Raw genomic sequence first — 17,198 nt, 5'->3', positions numbered from 1 at the left:
AATATTGCTGTATAGCTCTGATGAATCATTTCTCTTGAGCAGGGTTGTTAAAATATCAAAATATCACCTCTCAGCAACTACAATTATCTCGCCTGAATATTCATGCCTCAAAAACAACTGCTCTTCTCTCTTCATTGAAACTCTCAGCGCCGAACATAGAGGAGAAAATCGTGACGTCAGAAATGAACTCAAATCACTCAAAGTTCATTTTGTGAGTGACTTCAACATTTTGGCCTAGTTTGACAGCTACATTGTCCCCATTTTTTTGTGGAAGAGAAAAAGAGGCGAATACTTTATGAAACTCATACCTGTCAAAATTCCTAGCCTCAAAATTTTGTCGCGAGTTGCTTTTCTCCTCTATAGCCGAACACGTTTTTGTGTTTACCCACTCGCGATTGACATTTTCCTTTTCTCTCTCATTCTCGCTTCCACGATCATCCTACCGCAACAGCGTTTAACCACAAAAGCCGCCACAAAACCAATTTTGCAAACGCAGTTTGAAGGGGCGTCATGCGTGGTCGGCTCCTAATCGCCATCTCGTGTTCTCTCATTGCAGTTTTCGGAGAGGTTGAGAGACTCAGCGGTGAGAGCGCATAGTCGAGGAAAAGGGAAGGAGTGATAGAGAGAGAATGACATCGCTGGGAATCACGAGATACAAGAAGAGATCTCACAAGCTATAGTGACGGCCGCTATACTCTCGGATATTTTTGGTGCAGAGATAATCTATTGATAGCTTTTCTATCACTCTTTTGCAACACTGCTCTTGAGTAATTTGTTTTATTCAATTTAGTTGTTTTTCTTCTTCAAAATGTCTTGCTCGGTTTCTCTTTTTAACAAACCATTTAGATAAATATATGTTGGCACTTAAAGTAAACATTTTTGCAAAAAAAAAGCGTGCAAAATATGGATATTTTGTGGATATTTTAGTTTTTTAATTCTTTATCAAATTAATAAAAAAAAAAAATGCAATAAAATAAAATATATTATATGAAAACTAGGCAATACTAAACTTTCTACTTGAATCCCAGGTTTAGTATTTGCTAAGTAGTAAAAAAATATTCAGGATTTTTTGAATTGGGTCCTAAAATGAAGCTTAGATTGCTGATATTATTGTTTACAGCGATAAAGCTTATTTTTCTGAGTACAATGAACCTTTGTACGACCACAAAGAGTTTAAAATGGATTTTTAAATCAATTTTGAAAAATTAACCTCGCGGTCCTTCTTGACAGAAAAGTTCCTACTTGACAGCTCGTTCCAAGGGGACCATAGTTGATCCATCGAAAAAATGTTGTCTTGTCAAAACAAAATTTTGCATTAAAATGAAAAAAAGTGATCAGAAATGGTTTTTAATCGTGTTTTATACCGTTGTACATAAAAATTGACATAGGGCTTTAGTACCCAATTATTAGAGGCCTGTTTTCTTCACTTTTCAATAACCTCCACGGCTTTGCAAAGCTTCAACCGACGACTTCAACCCTGAAAATTTGACAGTTTCGTATGTGCATCTGTTTTGTGCGCAGAAGGCGATGCACCACAAAACTGCAGTTTTGTTTTGATACGCTGGCCAAAAACATTACTGTTTTCGGCTGCAACGAAACTGCTAATCCCAGTGGGCAAGAGTTAAATCAAGCTCGGTACTTGTTTTAGTGGAAGTTTGCTAAACTCTCTGTGAATTGTACAAACAATCGATATGCAGAGATCAAGCATAAGTAGTTAAGCATGAATGTCAAGTGACCGAAATTCGAGGTGGCATTAGGTCATCACTCTCATTAACTTTCGGCCACTCTGGAGAGTTGAAGAAGGGACACAAAATAAGAAGAAAGCAATCACACAGTATGATATCGCCGAAACGAGTTAAATCACACCAGCAGCAGCAGCAGCATAAGTTTAGTTCACATTTAGTGCGATAAGTTTAATGTGAGTTGAGAGTTTAGTAGATTTCGCAGCAATAAAGCAATAAGAAGAGGATTAATTACGGAATAGCATTTCTGTAGCAAAAGGCGAAAAATCATGACGAATCCCCGCATAAATTGGGGAGAATTGTTCCCCAGCAAAAAGAGCATCATCATCTTCCTAACTTACATGTCCCTGTTTGTAAGTCAGGGTAAGTATTCGATAGCCCAATGATTGTGCATGGGTGTGTGATGATAATGACCCAACTTATGTTTGCAGGCATCCTCGTAACCGCTTCCCAGCGGGCCGATAACAGCTACAGCTACAACACGGTACTCGTGGTACTGCTGACCGAAATCCTCAAACTAGTCATCTCCACTTTGCTTTACTGTAGAGAGTAAGGGTTTTTTTGATTGGACATTGTGGATAGTTTAATTTTTAATCACTTTGTTGGTCTTTTTGCAGAAACTCGTTCCATTCACTAGTGTCGAGAGTCGTCGAGGGCCGCCAAGTGCTGGCGCTGTACTTTGTGCCTGCCTTTTTGTACTGTTTGTACAACAATCTCGCGTTTGTTAATCTATCTACGTTTGATCCCACCACCTACTATCTGCTGCTGCAGCTGCGGGTCGTCATTACCGGGGTGTTGTTTCAGGTAATTGTGGGCGTTCAGTTAGAATCATGGTTGAAATTGATTGCATTTCTTCTTGCAGATAATTTTCAAGAAATCTCTCAGCCGGAAGCAATGGTTTTCGCTTTGTCTGCTCACGCTGGGCTGCATGCTGAAGCAGTGGAACTTTACGCTGCCAGGGTCGTCCGGGGAGGGCGCGGCAGAGCAGCAAAAGTCGGACGATGGCAGCACCTTCCACGGTAAAAACATTTCCGGCTTCGATCTCAGCTTCAGCGCCGTATTGATCCTGGTGCAGACGGTTTGTTCCTGTCTGGCCGGCGTGTACAACGAGTACCTGCTGAAGCGCAAGGGCTCGGACATCAACATCTACGTGCAGAACGTTTTCATGTACCTGGATTCGATCGTGTGCAATCTGTTTATTCTGATGTTCCGCGGCGAGCTGGCCGCCGTCGTGACGCGCGAGCATTTGGCCGAGGTGTTTCGCTTTGAGGTGCTCGTGATTATGGTGAACAACGCCGCGATCGGAATCATAACCAGCTTCTTCCTCAAGTACATGAACTCGATCCTGAAGACGTTCGCGAGCGCCCTCGAACTCATGTTCACCGCCATTTTGTGTTATCTGCTGTTCTCGATTCCGATTTATTTGAACACCGTGCTGGCGATATTCGTCGTCTCGTACTCGATCTATCTGTACTCGCTGAATCCGGTCGTCAATCTTGCCAACAAACCTGGCGTCCCCAGCGGTGAGGGTAAAGCCAAGGACGAAAGCCGGAAGGCGCTACTCAACGACGACGACGTCGAACTGCAGATGGAGGACGTTTAGCTGGCGAAACACCAAAAGAAAGGCTAACCGTAACGTGGCTTAAAACTGTTTTCCCCCCATCCCTTTAGGTTAGCGAGAACGGCTGCAAGCAGTCGAATTTAAGCAAGAGCGACCACGCATCGACTATTTATGTACTATTTTTACCAGATTTATTCAAGTATTTTGTTTTTGAGAACGGTGATGTCCAATAAAGTAAACTTAGTTAACTTGTGAAGTCGCGTTTAAACTTAGCTACAAAAAAAATCAGTGTAGTCTTGGCGATTGAAACGAAGCAAAACTTACGCATCCGCGCACTTCCGCAAGTGCCGCACAAACTTGTCGATTACCTTGCGCTCGGCCGGTTCCAGCGTTTCGTACTCCTGCCGTCGCACCAGCAGGTGCTCCATCTTGACCAGCTCCTCAGCCGGCATCGCCGGCAGCATCGGTTCGATCAGCTTGAGCATCTTCTTGGCGCCGGGAGCATTCTCCGCATTTCCAATCACCGCCGCCATCATGTAGTTCAGAATCTTCTCGACGACGCGCGAAACCACGCTGGCACTTTCGTCTGCGTGCTCCGTCAGCTCGGCCTCGGCAAACGCCTGGAACTTTTTGAACAGGTTCTGAAAGCAGGACGGAGCAATTAGACGACAGTCTCGGATTTTAAATCATTTCTCACCTTGACGCTCGGTTCCGACTTGTAAAACAGCAGCAGCTGGAAGGCGGCCTGCGAGATGACCTCGCAAAACTGGGCCGGATCGGTCCGGTACAGGACGACCATGAGTCGCTTCAGCTGCGGCTCGAACAGCGTCGGGAAGCAAAAGTTGGCCACCATGTGGTACGTGTCGGTGATGCGGGGCAACGAGCGGTGGTTCCGGTACAGGGCAATGTACTTTTCGAGCAGTTGCTTCTGCTTCTGCTCGGCCAGCTCGTGGACATCTGGGAAGAGATGTGTGACAATTGAGTAGAGTTGTTTGATTATATCATGATCGACATTACCCTTAGAGAGAAACACAATTGGGAAAAACAAAAATGATATTTTTATTTCATTATTCAACGGTAAGATGCAACGTTAAGTACGGGTAATTTAATCACCACTCCTACTCTTCACCGCCCTCCTCCTCCTCGTCGAACTCTCCCTCCTCGTCCGCGGAAGCCTCCTGGTACTGTTGATACTCGGACACCAGATCGTTCATGTTGCTCTCGGCCTCGGTAAACTCCATCTCGTCCATGCCCTCGCCCGTGTACCAGTGCAGGAAAGCCTTTCGCCGGAACATGGCCGTAAACTGCTCGTTGATGCGCTTGAATATCTCCTGGATAGCAGTCGAGTTGCCGATAAAGGTGGAGGACATCTTGAGACCCCGAGGTGGAATGTCGCAAACGGCCGTCTTCACGTTGTTCGGAATCCACTCAACAAAGTAGCTGGAGTTTTTGCTCTGCACGTTCAACATCTGCTCGTCCACCTCCTTCATAGACATCCGGCCTCGGAAGATGGCGGCCACCGTGAGGTAGCGTCCGTGTCGAGGATCGCACGCGGCCATCATGTTCTTCGCGTCAAACATTTGCTGGGTGAGCTCGGGGACGGACAGGGCACGGTACTGCTGAGATCCTCGCGAAGTTAGCGGTGCAAAGCCGGTCATGAAAAAGTGCAGCCGCGGAAAGGGAACCATGTTGACGGCCAATTTGCGGAGATCCGCATTCAGCTGACCGGGGAAGCGCAGACAGGTCGTTACGCCGGACATGGTCGCCGACACCAGGTGGTTCAGATCGCCGTACGTCGGCGTGGTCAACTTTAGCGTCCGGAAGCAGATGTCGTACAGGGCCTCGTTGTCGATGCAGTACGATTCGTCCGTGTTCTCAACCAGCTGGTGGACGCTCAACGTGGCGTTGTACGGCTCAACCACCGTGTCGGACACCTTTGGCGATGGAACAACCGAAAACGTGTTCATGATGCGATCGGGGTACTCTTCGCGAATCTTCGAGATCAGCAGCGTTCCCATGCCTACGGATAACAAAAATTTAAAATTTGCAACGGACGAAAAAAAGAATCTCAGCCACTCACCGGAACCGGTTCCTCCCCCGAGCGAGTGCGTCAGCTGGAAGCCCTGCATGCAGTCACAGCCTTCGGCCTCTTTGCGGACCACGTCCAGCACGGAATCGACCAGCTCGGCCCCCTCCGTGTAGTGTCCCTTGGCCCAGTTGTTGCCGGCGCCCGACTGGCCAAAGATAAAATTATCCGGCCGGAACAGCTGCCCAAACGGGCCAGCTCGCACCGAGTCCATCGTGCCCGGCTCCAGATCCACCAGGATCGCCCGCGGAACGTACTTTCCGCCGGTGGCCTCGTTGTAGTACACGTTGATCCGCTCCAGCTGCAGATCGCTGTCGCCGCAGTACGCTCCGGTCGCGTCGATTCCGTGCTCGTCGGAAATTACCTCCCAAAATTTCGCCCCGATCTGGTTGCCGCACTGGCCCGCTTGAATGTGCAAAATTTCACGCATCTTGAAAAATTTCCGTTCTTCCTATAACTTTTTCCCGAGGTCCGACAGCTGCTGCTCCGAAAAAAAAAAAAACACTTCCGCTCTGGTCGGTGGTGAAAATCCAAGTGAAAATTCGTCCTCGCCACCAAGGATACTGCCCCGTTTCATGACACACTGCGATTCTGATTGATCCATGGCTGCTTGCTTTGCCCACACCGCATTGGCTCAACATGTGCGCCACGACGTCGACGACAGAAAGGACGAAAAACACCCTTTCCCCTCATCGCCGCCCGCCTGCTACGCTAGCACATGGTTTAGGTCACGATGACGTGCATTGCTTGGAATTATTGCTTTATGATTTGCAGACAGAATGTTGTGGCGCGCGAATTGTTTGGTACAAAGATAGCAAATTTATTCGCTAACCTTGTGCGGCGCGCACAAAGTGCAGTTCACACGGGTTTTAGAAAGCAAACTTTGAGCGTCCAACAGCGAAAGCTTGTGGGCACATTTAGAAACATGTTCTTTGGTCATGCAACGTTAAGGTCCTCGGTCAGCGCGAAGGAGTGTGGGAAATTATGCATTAGGTATTTCTACTAGCACGTCATACTGATTGAACTGATAAAAGGGCTTGGTTTGATGCACTTTGCTTGCCACAACTGCGGAGTTGTTTTGTTTTTGGTTTTAAATAATGCTAGAAAGGATCTGACTACACCATTATTACCCAAACAGAAAAACTGCCTTCGTAAATGAACCACAAATATATGCAAAATAGCCGTTTCAGGAAAAAAAAAACAAAAGATTTAGTCAATTTTATGAAAAGGACCTGTCACTGAAAGAAATAGATGATTTCGATCGTTAATTGTTCACTAACGCACGTGTCATGATCATCAATTTGATGCGACCATCGTTTGATAAACACGAAGTTGACACGAGAGAATGCCGAGCTCAACACTCAAACAGTCGCGCGACACTTTTTCTCTCTTTTCCTATCTTTTTCTTGCTTGTGTGGGTAAGTGTGGTGACAGCAATCATTTGAATGCAGTCATGGGCTGAGTGATTGAAATTTCCGTTGAATTCAAACGACGAGCTCTGTGCGATTCAAAGATTGGTGAAGTGGGTCAGAGCCAAATAGCTGTGTTAGTGACTTTGCGTCTGCTTCTTGAAAAAAAAGAACTATCATTTTTTATGCTGAGAAAATTTCCTACTCCTTCTCTCTTTCTGGACAAACCTGCATCGAGCTGTCAAATCTGCAACATGGAGTTAAACTTTCTGTGAAGTTGCTGTGAAGTTTAACATGGAACTTTGAAAAGTTTAACTTCATGTTACACGCACAAACCCTCACTTTGAATTTCTCGATACATTTTGCTTTGTTTGCGAAAAAGTGCGAGTTTGTTTGTCTATTTGTCATAGTCTGATACCTCCTTAAGTTTAACCTAGTTAGACAGTAATTTTAATCGACGCTGGTTGTTTTTAATTTTTATTACCTTAGGGACCATCCATAAACCACGTGGACACTTTTTTGGTAATCTCGAACCCCCGTGGACAATTGTCCATACAAAAAAAATCTTTTTTGTATGGAGCGTGGACAATCGCCATACCCCTCCCCATAAAGTTCCACGTGGTTTATGGATGGTCCCTTATTTTATCTGATCGTTTTTATAACAATGGTGTAAAAATTTAAAAATCATGCATAACATTTCAAAAAGTTAACGCATAGATGTTTTTTCCTCATTTCATCTTTGGACCAAACTTTCAAAACTTTGAAATAATTAGATTTTTTTCAAATGCGTTTTTTTTGTGATAAAAAGTTGAAAAAAATCGGATTTTTCCCGCGTACCTTTTTTTCCGAAAAATTCTAAGACACGAAAGATCAAAACATTTTTTTTTTAAATACGGAATTCCATACATTTACATACCCATTTTGTATGACCAGTGCGCAAACTTGTATGGAAAAACGAATTGTGCTAATTTTTTTTTTTTGATTGATTTTTTTTATTCGGTAGGAAAAGCCACCAAAGCAGTAGCACCAAAAACCTACATCGTTTTAATACAATATACAATAAATTTTAGTGTTTACAATTAACTTTTAATTATCTGGTCAAACTCCATTGGTTTCCACCTATGAAGGAGTTTGGTTGATCCTGGCAAGAGAAATCTGAAATGATATAAAAAAGTGCATAGATTATGGCGATAAAGACAAAATTATAGAAAAAAGATAATTGTGTCGGAAAACTAACTTTTTAAACTGAGTTTTAGAAGGAAGCAAAAGTGAAAAAGAAAGAAAAAGAGAAAAAAACAAAAAGAAAATTGGAAAACAAAATAGTCTACTATGTAACAAGAAAATCAAAGGATTTAAGGATGTGTTCAATAACAGCGGGTTCATTCAAAAAAGAGAGCAATTTGTTTTTAAATATTGATACGCTTTGACAATCACCAAATCTATTCCAAATTTTTTCTTTTGATAGGGAATGTATTTGTTTTTTTAATGGATTAAGCAAAACTTATATGATTTCATGCTTTTGAAATAAAAGTCGTGATTAATAAATAAAAAAAGGTGCAGGTGGTTATGTTACACATGACCAGTATGACAAAGAACTTTGCAAGATGGTTGTTGAAATTTTCGATTACATTGTCTGGTCCAAATTTCCCAAGATTCACTAGATTCATAATTACCATAAAGTTTGATACCCATATTGCCCCTACTCTTATGGTTCGGCAAATGTCCCTCCATCGGAACATCCCCGGGGCCTCCGGCCACTTCGGATTGAGGCCACTTCTGCTGAAATGTCAAATTTCATATCTAGTATCAAAAATCATAAAGTTTGATACCCAAATTGCCCCAATTCTTATGGTTTGGCAAATGTCCTCCCATCGGAACATCCGCGGGGCCTCCGGCCACTCCGGATTGTGACCACTACTGCCAAAATGTCAAATTTCATGTCCGGTATCAAAAACCATAAAGTTTGATACCCATATTGCCCCAACTCTTACGGTCCGGAAAATGTCCCCCCATCGGAACATCCGCGGGGCCTCCGGCCACTCCGGATTGTGACCACTACTGCCGAAATGTCAAATTTCATGTCCGGTATCAAAAACCATAAAGTTTGATACCCATATTGCCCCAATTCTTACGGTCCGGCAAATGTCCCCCCATCGGAACATCCCCGGGGCCTCCGGCCACTTCGGATTGTGGCCACTGCTGCTGAAATGTCAAATTTCATATCCAGTATCAAAAATCATAAAGTTTGATACCCATATTGCCCCTACTCTTATGGTTCGGCAAATGTCCCCCCCTCGGAACATCCCCGGGCCTCCAGCCACTCCGGTTTATGGCCACTACTGCCGAAATGTCAAATTTCATATTCAGTATTAAAAATCATAAAGTTTGATACCCGGGACCGTGGTGTAGGGGTTAGCGTGGTTGCCTCTCACCCAGTCGGCTTGGGTTCGATCCCAGACGGTCCCGGTGGCATTTTTCGAGACGAGATTTGTCTGACTACGCCTTCCGTCGGATGGGGAAGTAAATGTTGGCCCCGGTCTAACCTAGAGGGTTAGGTCGTTAGCTCAATCCAGGTGTAGGAGTCGTCTCCCTGGGTCCTGCCTCGGTGGAGTCGCTGGTAGACAGTTGGACTAACAATCCAAAGGTCGTCAGTTCGAATCCCGGGGTGGATGGAAGCTAAGATGTAAAAAGAGGTTTGCAGTTGCCTCAACAACCAATCCTTCGGACACCTAGTTTCGAGTAGGAATCTCGCAATCGAGAACGCCTAGGCAATGCTGTAGAGCGAATAATTTGATTTGATTTTGAAAGTTTGATACCCAAATTGCCCCAATTCTTATGGTTTGGCAAATGTCCTCCCATCGGAACATCCCCGGGGCCTCCGGCCACTCCGGATTGTGGCCACTACTGCCGAAATGTCAAATTTCATATCCAGTATCAAAAACCATAAAGTTTGATACCCATATTGCCCCTACTCTTATGGTTCGGCAAATGTCCTCCCATCGGACCATCCCCGGGGCCTCCGGCCACTCCGGATTGTGGCCACTACTGCCGAAATGTCAAATTTCATGTCCAATATCAAAAACCATAAAGTTTGATACCCATATTGCCCCAACTCTTACGGTCCGGCAAATGTCCCCCCATCGGAACATCCGCGGGGCCTTGGCCACTCCGGATTGTGGCCACTACTGCCAAAATGTCAAATTTCATATCCAGTATCAAAAATCATAAAGTTTGATACCCATATTGCCCCTACTCTTATGGTTCGGAAAATGTCCCCCCCCCCCTCGGAGCATCCCCGGGCCTCCGGCCACTCCGGTTTATGGCCACTACTGCCGAAATGTCAAATTTCATATTCAGTATTAAAAACCATAAAGTTTGATACCCATATTGCCTCTACTCTTATGGTTCGGCAAATGTCCTCCCATCGGAACATCCGCGGGGCCTCCGGCCACTCCGGATTGTGGCCGCTACTGCCGAAATGTCAAATTTCATGTCCAATATCAAAAACCATAAAGTTTGATACCCATATTGCCCCAACTCTTACGGTTCGGCAAATGTCCCCCCATCGGAACATCCGCGGGGCCTTGGCCACTCCGGATTGTGGCCACTACTGCCAAAATGTCAAATTTCATATCCAGTATCAAAAATCATAAAGTTTGATACCCATATTGCCCCTACTCTTATGGTTCGGAAAATGTCCCCCCCTCGGAGCATCCCCGGGCCTCCGGCCACTCCGGTTTATGGCCACTACTGCCGAAATGTCAAATTTCATATTCAGTATTAAAAACCATAAAGTTTGATACCCATATTGCCTCTACTCTTATGGTTCGGCAAATGTCCCCCCCTCGGAGCATCCCCGAGCCTCCGGCCACTCCGGATTGTGGCCACTACTGCCGAAATGTCAAATTTCATATCCAGTATCAAAAACCATAAAGTTTGATACCCATATTGCCCCTACTCTTATGGTTCGGCAAATGTCCTCCCATCGGAACATCCCCGGGGCCTCCGGCCACTCCGGATTGTGGCCACTACTGCCGAAATGTCAAATTTCATGTCCAATATCAAAAACCATAAAGTTTGATACCCATATTGCCCCAACTCTTACGGTCCGGCAAATGTCCCCCCATCGGAACATCCGCGGGGCCTCCGGCCACTCCGGATTGTGACCACTACTGCCAAAATGTCAAATTTCATGTCCGGTATCAAAAACCATAAAGTTTGATACCCATATTGCCCCAACTCTTACGGTCCGGAAAATGTCCCCCCCATCGGAACATCCCTGGGGCCTCCGGCCACTCAAGTCCAGGTGGTGGCCAGTTCCAATGATCGACTCCCACGACTGCCATGTCTTAGCTGGTCCTTGCCTCCAAGCCATCTGCTCCCAGACCTCCAGGCCGTCTGCTACCGGGCCACCAGGCCATCTGCTTCTGATGTGTTCTCGTCGACGTCCAGCAATAGAATGAATTTTCTGGACCGACCGAGCCGAGTTTTGTTGGCTCGTCGACGATCCGAAAATTATGAGGTGGAGTGGGGGAGATTTTAGATACATCAATCTCACGTCTCTCGATTGACTGATTGGGAAACGTTCGTTCATCCAACCAGCGTGCACCAAAAAGAGGGGAAATTTGCCGAGAGGGGAATTCGTCACGTAACGTCTTCGCTTCGCGAAAATTTTGGATTGACACCACGTATAGAAACCTTAGGACAAAGTTCTTTGTCAAAAATCGAAAATGATGAGAAAATTTCATCAAAAAGCTAATATTAAATATTTTTCAAGCTATCTTTGATTGAAAAACAAGAGCTAAAGGAATTTAATTGGGTCCTAAAATGAAGCTTAGATTGCTGATATTATTGTTTACAGCGATAAAGCTTATTTTTCTGAGTACAATGACCCTTTGTACGAGCACAAAGAGTTTAAAATGGATTTTTAAATCAATTTTGAAAAATAAACCTCGCGGTCCTTCTTGACAGAAAAGCTCCTACTTGACAGCTCATTCCAAGGGGACCATAGTTGATCCATCGAAAAAATGTTGTCTTGTCAAAAAAAATTTTTGCATTAAAATGAAAAAAAGTGATCAGAAATGGTTTTTAATCGTGTTTTTTACCGTTGTACATAAAAATTGACATAGGACTTTAGTACCCAATTTAGAAAAATAGTTTTTTTTAAAAAACTTTAGAAAGTTTTTTGAAACTGTATTTACACCAGAAAATAATAACCCGAATTCATGCTTCCACATGGCTAGTCTTGAAATGCCCCAAACCAAACAATGGCCCAATGTGCCTTCTAACGTTTTATCGAGGAAACCCAAAGTATTAATAGATACCTCTGGCTCATCCCATGCATGACTCTAGACATTTTTATTATCCTTTGCCAAACAACAGCCCCGGCTTAGCACTCACGTTTGAGGCACGAAATAACAAAATTCAATACTCGCACCAACTACATATTATAGAACATGCTGCTGATGGATGGATGAGCCAGCAAACCTGATGGAAAGTGATTTCGTCAAAAGAAGAGAGCCCATGAAATTCAACTAAAGCGTTTTAGTGTTCTCCCCCTAACCCACACCAAACAATTTCACCACCAAGTGTGTTGACTGGTGGAAGTTCTACCGGGTCACGCGACCCGCAACACCCCTATGACGTATGACTCACCGTACTCCTTCGAGATCAGATAGTTGAGCAGATATTTGGCCATCCGTTCGAGCAGGGTCGCCTCAACGTTGTACTCGCAGTGCGCCAACTCAGCGATGTCCAGCTCGGCGATGCTGGTTTGGGTCATCAGGAGCATGTCGCACAGTGTGGTGAACTGGTGCAGGCACACCTCGAGCGGTTCGTCGTACTGGCCGAGATGATTGATCAGTACGCGGAGGAGTGCTAGCACGCGTCGCTTTAGACGCTGCCCGGTGAAGCGGGGCAGGTCCGGGATGATTCCACTGTCCGCTGGCGGTGGGGATTGGTAGGCGTGAAGCAGCGTGTAGAAGACGCTTTTGTAGAAGCGATAGAACATGGCGGTTTGAATTTGGTTGAACTTGAATTTTTCGAGCAGGTTGAAATCGTTAACGGCCATCGTCATCAACGTGTTCAGGTTGGTGTGGCCGATGTCGTGGTCCAGCTCTAACATCGCGGTCACACGAACCATGCACTGGTAATAGGATTCTTTGACCAGCGGGTCTTTGCCGACGTTTACACTGGTGATCTTGTGGCGAGTTTCGATGAATGCGCTCACGGAGCTGGTCATCAGTTCGGACCAAATTTGTTCCGTATCGACGATCACGGCGCCGTACTTGCGAATGACCTTTAGATTTGCGACCAACATGCAGAAGTCGGTCCCAGTTCGGGCGACCGTTTCCAGCACGTCAAACAGCGCCTCGTAGTAAGGTTGAACGTCAACCTTGAGGCGCATAATTTTGCGGTGATGCTCGGCGGAGGCCGGCTTCAGCAGTTCCGAGTAAGCGCACTCGTACCGGATGCAGCTGCGTAACGCTTCCGGGTACCTGCGCATGAAAGACTTGACCAGGCGCCGCAAATTGTCCCGATCAACGGGTTGTTGCTCCTGGCTTTCGAAACTCTGCATAAGTAGTCCGTGACAATGGTTGACTACGAGTACGAGGGAGTACACCAGGAAGAAGTTATCCTCGCGGGCGGCTTCCCCGGTCAACAGATCAAACAGAACATCCCAAGTCTCGAAAAAGTCCAACTGCCAGAGGTACGTTACGAGGGACTTGAGCGATTCGATCGAGTGTTCGTAGGTAACGTACAGCTTGAGGATATGCAACAGAATATCGCCGTCCTTGGTCTGGTCGTCTTCCGGCCGGCAAAGGGTGCTCACGTGGAAATCGATCGCGTATCCTCGCACCTGGTCGTCCGCGTTGAACATAAACTGGCGCAGTTTGTCGGTGACGTCTTTGTCGAACACGGTTCGACCCTGGAACTGGTTCTGGATGAGGAGAACGACTTCCAACGCTTGCTTCTCGTACGATTTGTGATTGAGCAGTCCTTGCACGAAGAAGGCTTGGGCCGATTCGACGAAAAATGTGGTCACTGCTCCGACTACCTCCTTGGACTGAGCTTCCGGATTGAGCAGGCTCTTGAAGCAGTTGACGACCAGCGCGTACGTTCGGGCGTGACGACATTGCAGCAGCTTCAGGAGCACCTTCATCCCAACGCCATTCTCAACGTAGAAACCTGGATAGGCGACCAGCAACCGACAGTACAGATCGGAGATTGTGGGCAGCGTGATCGTAAATCGGTGCACAATCTCAATATTACGGATGAGCTTCTTGCAGCACTTGTACAAGTTTCTTTCGCGCCGTTCGATTTCATCGATCAAATCATCGTTGTCCAGGTACGTTTTCTCCAGCTCCTTCTGAACGTTCTGCCGGACAGCGGAAATGTGGACCAGCAGGAAAGTACTCAGACATCCACCCACTTGAAAATAGCTATTATAAATAGATGTGATTCAAACAGTCTTAATAATCTATTTACCCATGTTACACTCGTCATCGTCCGCCTCGCTAAACGCAACCATCATCATTATCATCCGGTTTAGCCAGAAATTGTTCTGGAGCAGTTCCTGTGAGTCGTGCACAATCATCATCTCCAGCAGTTTGAACAAACGTTCCAGAACCGCCGGCTTGTTGAACACGTTCACTTCTTGGAAGTTCTGGAATAGAAATTTCAATTAATCCTCTATCGATCTCATCAACATTTGAGCAGAGATCCCACCGATTTAACGACATTCTCCTGGACAAAGTTGAGCATGTCGCTCCCGGACATCTCGACGTCCTCGGGCTTGATCGCGTACGAATAGCCGGTGATGTCAACGCAAAGCTGCAGGATGTGCCGGGTTCCCTCGATGTGGCTTTCGTGGTAAAGCGTCCGCCAGTTTTGGAACAGATCCTGCGAGAATAAGTTGCATTCAAAAATCTCATCAAACGACCAAAACTATGGCAATCTTACCGCAACGGGTGTTTGCTCGTTGCCCAAGCTGGCGAACAGTCCGCCGGTCATTCTGATTGAGGAAGTGCGGATTTTTTTTTTGCAAAATTCCGTCCTCGGAAGGTAGGACCAGGACCTGTTGGAACTTCTGTTTTTGGAACGGTGCCTGGGCGCCAGCGAGGAGCTACTGTGAAGAATGGTGTGAAGGTTTTTGGGTGAAAGCGCGCGCATCAGATCGTGAGCCAAAAGTGACGTTTCTCGATGGAGGATGAAAAAATGTAAATAAAAGTGCTGAGTCTGAACAAATCTTGACCGCGGCGGCGTTGCCCAAAAAATTATTCAAATTTTGTCGAAAATTCTTGCGTTTTAAGGAACAACAAAGTAAAACTTTAACTTGTAACTATCAGTTCTATTATCTAGCAGTGTTTGAGGTGGAATTTTACTAGCAGCTCTTCTTAAAACAAGGTGAGTATTTTTATGAAAGCTCTTTTGTTCTTCGCTTGCTTTACATGTGGAGTCTGGGGTAAAATGGACACTCTTTACAGAACAAAAGAGAATTAAATTTTTATTTGTTTCCTGATAATCAAGTGCGAAATCTACAGTATATTAACCTATCTTGTAACAAAAGATATTAACTTAATTTTTTTTTAATTTTTTTTTTATATTGGATAACCGGGAGTCTAAACTCTAGAGTTTTTTTAAGGGTCCTATAAACATACCTGGAGTTTTGGAGTTTTTTCATTCTTTGATGTTCTCTATTAGGTTTTACTGTAAAAATGTGTGTGCGTGTGCGCTCGTGACGTCACGCTGTAAAACATAATTATGTTTTACGCCGTGACGTCATTTGACAGCTCGTGTGCACTGTTTACATATATGACTAGTCTTCGTCGATTGTCAATGGACTTCCCCGAACAAAATCGACGAACGCATCGAACTGTGCTAAGTCCATTAAAACAACGCACTTCTTTCTAACCTCCACATCGATTCGGCGTAAAACCTAATTGCGAAATTCTTAATCGAAACTCGAAACTGACCATAACCTAAAAAAAAAAACGTTCAAGAACATTTTTGTAAGAAATCGATAATGGCGAGTAAAATAAAATAAAAATAATTTAAAAAAAATGAAGAAAAACAAAGTTAAGGAAAAAAAGAATCTTTAAATCTATGACGGTTACGCGAAACTTTAATAACATTTTGTTTTCTTTTCCAGCTTTCCCAAACCCATACACCATGGAGGATGAACTAGTGTCCTGCCCGTACAACAAGGAGCACCGCATCATCCGGTACCGGCTGCCGTACCACATCATCAAGTGCAAGAAGCAGTACGTCGGCACCCAGCTGCACACCTGTCCCTTCAACGCGATGCACCTCGTCGACAAGAACCAAATGACTGCCCACATCAAGGAGTGTCCGGACTATCTGATCACGGTGGAGAACGAAATGGCCAAAACGTACGCCCCGTCCAGAACGGGGGCTTCGTCGATGCGAACGTCCAAAGCGACCACAGCGCAATCCAACGGTACGGCGCGATAGTTTTTAACGAGGTGTGGGTGTCAATTGATGGGGTATTTTTTTTTTGAGTAGTATACTCAAAGTGACAATTTTGCAAATTTCATTCGCAAAGAAAAATAACAAGATGTACAGAACATGAAATTCTAATGTTTTAAATAAACAATATATATTTTCTTGAAAACAATTCTGATGACTGTGTTTTTTGAATCGTATCAAATTTAAATAATGTCCCAAAACGCTCTTCGGTCAATAAACCGGACTTGACCGCCTTAGGCAAAAATCGTGATTTAGCTATGTTTAAATTTCATATTTTTAGAAATATAAATCCTTGGTAAAATCAGCGCTTCTGTTAAGGCATTTTTTTTTAAATAAATTGTTTCTGCTCGAGTCTATCTCGAAATTTCCACATTCTTTACAGTGTTACCCTAGGTGTTACCAATACTGTTTGGTGTTACGTTTTGAAATCAGAGAACTTTGTTCAAGCCTCGAAGTGATTCAGGAAATCAGAAAAAGCCCAAGTCACAATATTGTTGTTTTTTTTTCAAAAATAATCATTTAAAACTTTTGAGTTCTTACACATCTCTGGTTACGTTTCAAAAGCCATTCGATACCTTATAATAAACTATAACAATAACAATAATTTGAAATAAAAAAATTAAAAAAATCAAAGAAAAACAGAATTGGGTCCTAAAATGAAGCATAGATTGCTGATATTATTGTTTACAGCGATAAAGCTTATTTTTCTGAGTACAATGACCCTTTGTACGACCACAAAGAGTTTAAAATGGATTTTTAAATCAATTTTGAAAAATTAACCTCGCGGTCCTTCTTGACAGAAAGGCTCCTACTTGACAGCTCGTTCCAAGGGGACCATAGTTGATCCATCGAAAAAATGTTGTCTTGCCAAAAAAAAATTTGCATTAAAATGAAAAATAGTGATCAGAAAT

At 44.5% G+C, this 17,198-nt stretch overlaps 4 protein-coding genes across 5 annotated transcripts; 2 read left to right on the top strand and 2 right to left on the bottom strand.

Moving 5' to 3' along the window:
- Window positions 1-1,511: 1,511 nt before the first annotated feature.
- Window positions 1,512-3,556, top strand: LOC6031246 (UDP-galactose transporter senju). Its single transcript, XM_001842024.2, has 4 exons — window positions 1,512-2,105; window positions 2,174-2,291; window positions 2,360-2,546; window positions 2,605-3,556. The coding sequence occupies exons 1-4, from the start codon at window positions 2,012-2,014 to the stop codon at window positions 3,343-3,345; spliced, it is 1,140 nt and encodes a 379-aa protein (XP_001842076.2). The 5' UTR covers window positions 1,512-2,011; the 3' UTR covers window positions 3,346-3,556.
- Window positions 3,545-14,950, bottom strand: LOC6031248. 2 transcript variants are annotated; one of them, XM_038252220.1, is made up of 6 exons: window positions 14,761-14,950; window positions 14,527-14,700; window positions 14,287-14,464; window positions 12,454-14,229; window positions 4,001-4,260; window positions 3,545-3,944 (listed from the first exon to the last, which is right to left on the bottom strand). In XM_038252220.1, exons 1-6 carry the CDS (start codon window positions 14,809-14,811, stop codon window positions 3,624-3,626), a joined length of 2,760 nt encoding a protein of 919 aa, XP_038108148.1. In that variant the 5' UTR covers window positions 14,812-14,950; the 3' UTR covers window positions 3,545-3,623. The 2 variants fall into 2 exon arrangements, with proteins under 2 accessions (XP_038108148.1, XP_038108149.1); XM_038252221.1 differs by lacking the exons at window positions 3,545-3,944; window positions 4,001-4,260 and adding an exon at window positions 7,818-7,953.
- On the bottom strand, window positions 4,339-6,063 carry LOC119766730 (tubulin beta chain-like). The gene is made up of 2 exons (XM_038252222.1): window positions 5,384-6,063; window positions 4,339-5,323 (listed from the first exon to the last, which is right to left on the bottom strand). The coding sequence occupies exons 1-2, from the start codon at window positions 5,817-5,819 to the stop codon at window positions 4,422-4,424; spliced, it is 1,338 nt and encodes a 445-aa protein (XP_038108150.1). The 5' UTR covers window positions 5,820-6,063; the 3' UTR covers window positions 4,339-4,421.
- Window positions 14,951-15,010: 60 nt separating the features above from the next.
- On the top strand, window positions 15,011-16,439 carry LOC6031249 (gametocyte-specific factor 1). Its single transcript, XM_038252223.1, has 2 exons — window positions 15,011-15,204; window positions 15,950-16,439. Exon 2 carries the CDS (start codon window positions 15,970-15,972, stop codon window positions 16,270-16,272), a length of 303 nt encoding a protein of 100 aa, XP_038108151.1. The 5' UTR covers window positions 15,011-15,204; window positions 15,950-15,969; the 3' UTR covers window positions 16,273-16,439.
- The last annotated feature ends 759 nt before the right edge of the window (window positions 16,440-17,198 follow it).

This window comes from Culex quinquefasciatus, chromosome 2 (genome assembly GCF_015732765.1).
Source record: "Culex quinquefasciatus strain JHB chromosome 2, VPISU_Cqui_1.0_pri_paternal, whole genome shotgun sequence".
NCBI lineage: Eukaryota > Metazoa > Arthropoda > Insecta > Diptera > Culicidae > Culex > Culex quinquefasciatus.
The sequence above is the reverse complement of the archived record's forward strand: the minus strand, read 5'-3'. Positions and strand labels throughout refer to the sequence as shown.